The 8,401-nt window shown below is 36.9% G+C and overlaps 1 protein-coding gene across 1 annotated transcript; it reads right to left on the bottom strand.

The window, feature by feature from the left end:
• Nucleotides 1–67: 67 nt before the first annotated feature.
• Nucleotides 68–4,145, bottom strand: LOC107708421 (DNA replication complex GINS protein PSF1-like). Its single transcript, XM_016512637.1, has 7 exons — nt 3,940–4,145; nt 3,750–3,814; nt 3,249–3,347; nt 3,056–3,146; nt 2,843–2,959; nt 2,121–2,195; nt 68–809 (listed from the first exon to the last, which is right to left on the bottom strand). Exons 1-7 carry the CDS (start codon nt 4,012–4,014, stop codon nt 741–743), a joined length of 591 nt encoding a protein of 196 aa, XP_016368123.1. The 5' UTR covers nt 4,015–4,145; the 3' UTR covers nt 68–740.
• Nucleotides 4,146–8,401: the final 4,256 nt, after the last annotated feature.

Genomic DNA, 8,401 nt, shown 5'->3' with positions numbered 1-8,401 from the left:
GTGTTGGGGTGCGTCCAGGACCAGGGTTGGGAACCACTGCGCTAGTGCAGTGCGAAATGTGTTTTTGTAAAAGCAATCTTAGTGTTAAAATGAAAGCACAGATAATGCAAAGTCTTACAGTTACTGTAACAGCATATTGTATTAAATCGTGCTGTTTTCAAGAGTATAAAGAGGACGAAGGGTTAAGTTAATTTAATGGTCTCTTCAGAGGCAAACAGATACCAATGAACAAGACTTTTGTAGTATGAGATTTGATCATTTGTTAAGTACAGAACATTACACATTCCTTCAATTGTTCACTGTGATGTAGGGTACGAACCGCAAGCGTTCTTGTGAATTTGTTGGCTTCAATAATTGCTAGTAAAATAAGACATTCTTTTTAATGCCCATTGAGGTGCAATAACCAAAAGCACAGTATTCACACAATGTACAGTTTTGATACAAATACTATCTTGAAATTGCACCATTGTCAATCATGATGCACTAATGTCCACTTTGATATAAATTATTGTAAGTGTTGCAGATGTCTCTTATGATGTACATCTTGTTTAAAAGAGCTGGCTAACTGTTGGGAGATGAAACTGTTGTAAATGCATCATGTATGTAAAGAATGTGACCAAGTAAAGTTTTACCTGTGTACATGTGCTGCTTTCTGAAAAGACAAATCACTCAAATTTAAAGCTATAACATCTAAATGAATGTGAAGGAAATTATCCACAATACAGCTGCTTTATTTATTTTTAGGAGATGATGTGCTCTAATACACCCTGCCGAATAAGCTGCTCACATTTCCATCTGGGTAAAAAGTGCTGTGAAGACAGAAAGGGTGAAACGTCTTAAGCAATCTATATATATATATATATATATATATACACAATATCTCACAGAAGTGAGTACACCCCTCACATTTTTGTAAATATTTTATATCTTTTCATGTGACAACACTGAAGAAATGACACTTTGCTACAATGTAAAGTAGTGAGTGTACAGCTTGTATAACAGTGTAAATCTGCTGTCCCCTCAAAATAACTCAACACACAGCCATTAATGTCTAAACCGCTGGCCACAAAAGTGAGAAAATTGTGATCAATTTATCCAGAATTGTGCAGCCTACTCCTATGTTTGACTGACTGTTTCTTCCATGGCATACAGTGACGGGCAAATAGTAACGCCCTACTTCCCCCATACCTTTTTACAATTTATCTATATAGCCTACTATATAGTGCAAAAAAAAATATTTGTTTAGAATATTTTTAATACAATTAAGCACTAGTCAAGCTGCAATATCTAACAGAACTACAAGGAGACGCCAAAAGATCACTAAACTTACTGCCTTGACCAGACTGTACAGGCTACTACTATACGGATCCATTTAGAATCTAAAAAACACCTTCAGGCTTCAGCAGCCTCCATTATAAAACACTCGTGCTTTTAAGCCAAATACACGCTGAAAATAATAATTCTGGAGGTGACTCTAAGCCATCTCTAATGAAATCGGTCGGGTTTTCTCTGTAGCTGTTTTGAACTTATAGGCTACTGTTTGAAGGCATTCGTTTACTGGATCCTTCTGATTGCAAAAACTTGCTTCTTTTCATTTTTAAGGTATTGTTTTCGTTATAATGTACAGATTCAAATTAGGAGTCAATAATTAAATATTATTTTATCACTCTGCGCGCCCCCCTGACATGCACTCAAGCCCCAGACCGACTCCGCTTGCATTCACGTGATTTGTCGAGATGAGAGACGGCGGCAATCATCAATCAAATTCAAAGGGAAGCCGGCGCATTCTGACCGCATCACTGTCTTTACTGGGTATGTTTAGGGAATATTTGCATTTATTCACATGCGATTTGATTAGCTAGTCATGGTGGACTGTCATGATTTTTGCTAATGCAGGACACTAATGAATGATGCGCATCAGAGGGGATTTAGAAGTGGGTATACGCAAAGCCGACTGATAAAGAAGTGGGTACACGCCGTATACCTGCGTATACCCTCCACTACACCACTGGGTGTACTCACTTCTGTGAGATACTGGGTGTGTGTGTGTGTGTGTGTGTATATATATATAAAGCAGTCCTTGTAGTCTGATTTAAAAATTGTCTTAAGAATATAGTTACCTGGCTATTTTTCTTCAAGAGAATGACGGTGCCATCATCTATTTCAAATTCTCCATGGTCTTTAAGACAGCGCACCTGAAAGGGAAGGAAATGATAAATCAGTGATGATAATGTTACTCCATTTAGCTTAATGGATGAATTTCACACACACAAAAAAGGCATTATTGCCTAAAAATAACAAAAGCCTATGCTAGGACTATTAAGATTTAACATAGTTTAAGCTTTCAAATTACTGTAACAGTAATTTTACTGTAAGTCTTTTACAAGGCATTACAACAAATATTACTATAATGCATAAATACTTCACAACTAAACTATAAAAAAAATCTCTTTACTGTAATTTTTTTTACACATTACAGTAAAAAGATATGTTTTTCCCATTACAATAATAAGAATTCAACAGTAGGTTGTGCTTAACTGGCATGAAGTGCATGAAAACGGACAGAGCCTACATTTCTGTGATCACACACTCACGGTTATTAATAACAAAATGTTTTATTTAAAAAAACAAAAACACAATTTGTTACTTGAAAGAAAATAAATGTTAACTGACATAAAAATCCTATGAAACTTATTTCAGCTACATTTCTTGATGTACTTGACTAAAACAAAATAGACATTAATAAAAAAAAATTACAAAAATTAAAATGACAAAATCAACTAAATTACTAAACACGAACCATATTAGTATCTCAGTTCTACTAAAACAAAACTGCACTCACCTCAATGTATAAACTCTTAGGAGGCTTCATATCCTGTGTTATGTCCAAACCGTCCTCTCCACCTATTGACCTCATATAGGTTGCCAAAGACTTTTTGTACTGATTGAACCACTCCATCTGATTTATAAGCATTTAAATTACAACATGTCAGTCACAGACCAAAAAGATACATGTGACATATGTTAACATTAGACAGAAGAAAAGCAGGCCCACCTCTTCAGCACACATATGAAACCTAATGGTTGTGGGCAGCACACTGCCATACTCCCATCTGAGAGCACGCATTCGCAGGAGGCGATCATAACTGTGGAAAGAGAGAGAGAGAGATGGGTTTGACCACACCTGCCAAGAGTGCACAAGAGTGAACTTGATGATGGATAACAGGAGAACCCAGGGAATCACACACAGGTAAGCCGCGATACAGCGCTGGTTTCTCAGCAGGCAGCTGTGGCGGAACTTGATGCTTGGTATCAGCTCACTCTTGCCCTCTGTCTTTGCCTCATTCCTACAAATACAAAAAAATAACAGTTTTATAAAGACTATAATGGCTTTATAAACTAAATCACAGCTCGCTATTATAGTATTTATTAACTTTTATTGATTATTATTATTAATTATTATTACTTTATTGATTTTATTATACATTTTTTAAATATTTTACTTAGCTTTCATTGATTTTTTATTTCATTTTCAATCATTTTATTTTCTTTTACATTTAAAATTTATTTAGTTTCAGTCATTTTTAATGTTCAATTAAGTCTACATCTAATGTGTGTTTTATTTCAGCATTATTTCCATTAAAGAAAACTATTTTAGTTATCAATATCCACTTTGCACAGACCCTGCCATGCTAACAAATCAGACATAAAGAATGAGTGTCAATGCTGAGAGCTGAGCACACACTTACACATCACTCTGATTCTGCTCGTACAGAGCCTTCATTTCCTCCAGAACTTGCCGAATACCGTCTTCCTGCGGAAGAACCACGACAAACCGGTATGACTTTGCTTTGAAATGTTAATGACAATTATTACTAACTGCTGAAACCATGGCAACTACTAAACACCGCAATGTGCGTTAACTGTTTATGCGCTTACATTAAACGCGGGCAGCTGACCGTCGCCCATCCGGTGAACTTCTCTAATAAGCTCGACCGCCTTTTCGCAGAACATTGTAAATGTGTTTGTATCCGAAAGATGTGGATATTTTTGGGGATGAAGCCTTAGCTAACTAAATTCCCAATGTAACGTTACTCGCAGACAGTTTTCGCGGTAAATGTTTGTTGTTGTGATCACGTGAGCCATAAAGAAACTACGGCGAGCCAAAAAGGACATTTTCAGATATGGCTAGTGACGGGAAGTCTGTTCTTACGAACAGTTCATTTCAAAGAACCGGTTCAGTGATAATCTTTCTTTACGTCAACGCGTAACATCTTACATAAAACGATACACATAATTACTTAACCGGTGTCGTTAATGGGAACATGACAGCCAAATGTGCATCATTATGTGTATGAAAATGCAATACAGCACAGTTTAAGGCCATTCTGATAACTGCTTGTGACCTTACCCCATTCAACACCCTCTTATTATTTTATATGAGTAAAAATATATATTGATTTACGCTACATATTTTAAGGTATTTAGTGCTGTAGCACATTGTATTTTGGATGGTTGTGTGATATTTTGTACACATTCTTGTCGTTATTTTGTAACAACTAAATGTGAGTAATCAAGTACACGCTGTCATCTAGTGGTGAAAAGTTTCACGTACAAACAAACACATTCATCCATTCACGTTCATCCATCTGAACACTTCAGCTTCGGTGGCGACTAACCTGGGCAGTACAGGGTTAATCACGCCTTGTAGGTCACCAATATAAAATAACAAACTTAGTGAGAAGCTTAATAACTTAAGTAAAAATAATTCTACAAATTCTGATTAATAACTCAAAAGCAACTAATAATAGCTATCTATAGTTTGCGTGATGCAGATGGCTGTAACTTTGCGGTCAGACCATAGGCTACACTGTTCCTTTCATAGACCCAGAGTTGGTTAGGGTGCGTAGAGTTGCTATCAGTTGTGAGCTTCAGTTAGAGATGACATTACAGTCTCCACAATAATTCATGTCAGCTCAAAAGTCATCTCTCAAGGATGCATCTTATGTCAGGAACTTTTAAATGTAAAAACATGTATAATGAACAATCAGATAGGCCTATGCGAGAATGGTTTAGCATCACCTGCATTCAGGTAATAGTTTTAATGTTATTATTATTCTTAATATTATTATTAAAACATATTTGATCATAAAGTTTATTTTAACTTATGCTCTCATATGACCAGACAGTAATGATACTAACTGAAGTTTTACAAACCTTAAAGGTAAAAAATAAAAATAAGATGAAAAAGTCATAATTTATTCACGGTCATGTTGTTGCAAACCTGTGTGACTTTCTTTCTTCTGTCAACACAAAAGAAGATCATTTAATGACTATCCAGTTGTGTGAATGGCAACTTATTGTGGCTTGAAGCACCCCAAGATTGTCCAAGTAATCATCTTCCAAGTGCTCAGATCATTTTAAATAAATGTGAATAAAAACTCAGTATTTAAGCAATGATACTGTAACAATGACAGTCTCCTGGCTGTGCGCCATTCAGCACTACACACTCCAGTCCACTAGGTGGCAACGTTTACCCAGCTGGATGTTCATTAAATTATCTTATTTTGTGTTCTACAGAAGACAAGTCATAGAAGATTGAAATGACATGAGGGTGAGTAGAGGATGACGGAATATTTATTTTCAAATAAACCCGCCTCACACATAAAACACAATGAACTGTGGCTGGTCGCTTTCTGTCTAAAGTTGGCAGTTATTGACCAAATAAGCAGCAAAGTGTTCCAGACCTAATGGCGCAAGTCAAACGTCTGGCTCTGGGAAACTACTTTCAGCAATGACAACAAAAACACACAAAGCAATGTTGGCATTTGGGGAAAGTCTTTGAATGTCACTGAATGGCCCAGACTCCATTGAAAATCTGCTTTCCAGTCAGCCTGACCGAGCCTGAATGGATCTAAATGAGTAAAATTAAAACCAGTTACAAAGGGTTTTTTATTCACCCATCTCTAATATGTCTACTTTATCTCTCATGTATGAAAGCCCATTTTAGCCACATAAAAAAAAAATCATGCAGTGGTAAATAATAATTATGACATAGCCTACAAAGTCAACACTGTGAGATACTAAGTAATAATAATAATGAAAACTCAATTATTATAAAAAGCTGAAATTATGATGGTCAAATGATCAAATAAAATGTTTTATTATTATTCTGACAAAAATGACAAGTACCACTGTCATAATTATGAAGCAAAAAGTTTAAATGATGACATAAAAACAATTACTACATAAAAAGGGCATCATTATGAGATAAAAAGTCATTATTATGACAAAAAGTCAACATGAGATTTTAAGCCATAATTGAGAGAAAAGTCAAAATGATAATTATGAGATAAAATGTAAAAATTATGGCATAAAACCATTTGTGACATAAAAGATGGAATTATGACAAAAAGTCAAAATTGTGAGATACATTATGAGATACTAAGTCATAATTGAGATTAAAAAATTTAAATTATGAAATAAAAGTCAAAATTTTGACAAAGTCAGCAAACTGATACTAAGTCATGAGATAAAAAAATAAATTGACATACTAAGTCATGAGATGAAGTCGAAAGTGTGACATAAAAATAAAATATTATGTGATAAAATGTTGAAATGTGACTTTGTGTGTCATAATTATGACTTTTTATGAATTACGAAAGCATGATTTGTTTTCTTATGTGACTGCGCACTGTCTGTTCAAAGGGGAGGGTGGTAATTTACCATGCTTTACAGTGTGGGAACAGCAGAGTTTATAGGTGTGAGCTAGATAAAGCAATCACACCCAAAGGCGTTTACGAGGAGTGCAAAATGGGAGATATCATTCCCTGTGGACGTGGAGTCAATGAAGTCATGCTCTGTGTCTACTCCACAGTTTGATTGGGACGCCTCCCAAACCCGGGATAACAGTATAATTAACAGGGACAGCTGCAGATACGGCCCCTCTGTCAGCGGCCACAGCAGAAACCTCCAGTGGGCCTGGGCCCAAATCAGCTTCTAAAACCATAGAAACCGTTCACAGCCATATCAGTGTCTTGTGCTACAACAGGTGGTCCCTGAAGTCCCCAATTCAACCTCCCCCCTTTGACTCAAGTTTGCTGTCTACCGCTCACATGAGACCTGCGGACACTCGCGTTTTTTATCGAACAACTCACAAAGTTCCCCTGCTTGGTTTGTATTTTTCGGGCCAAGGTAAAATCCCACTTACCGACCCAAACTTGTCTCTGTCAGAGCAGCGGTATCACATAAACCTTTGAGGCTTTGGAAGCTGTCGCTGTAGTGCTTATGGGCTCTCAGATGGTTGTCTCGGGTACCTGGAAAAGGAGAGGAGTAAAAATAACAAGGAGAAGGAGATAAACCGAATGAAGGGATGAATGGAAAAGAGGAAGAAGGATCAGAGAATGGGTCAGAGGGATTTGTCTTGTTTTCTCACACCATGAGTTAACCAGCATGCGTCTAAAGAGTTTCAGCTATGTAGCTTTGGCTCCTTCAGTCTTTCTCATCGACTGGATCAAACAGAACAGATTCAGCTGTGGCCTCCGATCCCGTCCCGCTGGAATTGCACAAATGTTGCCACTTGAGCCGCGATGTCACTCCAACCCCATCCACTAACCCACTCCAGCTGATTTCAAAAGAAACCTGCTGTCTGTTTGAAATGGTGCTTAATCAGTGGTTCTGCTCCACAAAACTCTCTGATGGCCTGCTAGCTTGCTAAAAATGACTCCGCCAGTTGCATGCACATATGCATGACAGTGCATGATGCTTAGTTTTTATGGCACAGTGTAATACATCATGTTAAGGTAAGTGTACTGTACAATTCATGCTATTCAATGGCCTTTAAAAGTACAGGAGAACTTTCCTGAAAAGCCGAAGCTTATGCATTTAATGCTAATATAAAATGTGCTAACAGGGGCGGATTTAGTGAATTGGGGGCCCCAGGCAAAATATAGGAATGGGGCCCTATACATTTGCAGACATTTTCCTAGATCAACCTTGAGGTTCCTTTTTTGTTGTGATGCTTGCTGCTGCACAATGGTGCCCCATAGTTGTGTCTAATGTTTCTACATTTTTCATGTACATGTTATAATGGCTTTCTTTCATGTTCTAGACCACAAAATAGCAACTGATATACAGGTTTTCACAAAAACAAAATAAATTATAAAATGATAAACCTCACAATTGAGCGTTTAAACCAGGGGTGAGTCAGAAGTATAAATTATTATATTAATTTAAAACGGGGTTATGTGGGTGGATTTTCGCATTGATCTGAACAAAAACTACAGACTGGATTATTGAAAATGAACATTCATTCTCTGCCAGTAGGAGGCGCTTTTGGAACGTCAGAAATATAGCGGTTTCCCTGGTAACGGCTGTAAACAAAGCAGCGCTCCTCTCATAA

This window comes from Sinocyclocheilus rhinocerous, unplaced genomic scaffold (genome assembly GCF_001515625.1).
Source record: "Sinocyclocheilus rhinocerous isolate Xijiao unplaced genomic scaffold, SAMN03320098_v1.1 scaffold295, whole genome shotgun sequence".
Lineage (NCBI taxonomy): Eukaryota > Metazoa > Chordata > Actinopteri > Cypriniformes > Cyprinidae > Sinocyclocheilus > Sinocyclocheilus rhinocerous.
This window is presented reverse-complemented; position numbering and strand designations above follow the sequence as displayed.

Bases quoted from the DNA above. Each gene is read 5' to 3' on its own strand.
- LOC107708421 (XM_016512637.1), bottom strand. From the start codon at position 4,014: ATGTTCTGCGAAAAGGCGGTCGAGCTTATTAGAGAAGTTCACCGGATG. The intron at 3,815-3,939 runs GTAAGCGCATAA...GTTCTTCCGCAG, and splicing joins GTCAGCTGCCCGCGTTTAAT to GAAGACGGTATTCGGCAAGT. The intron at 2,960-3,055 runs GTGGGCCTGCTT...CTTATAAATCAG, and splicing joins TTCATATGTGTGCTGAAGAG to ATGGAGTGGTTCAATCAGTA.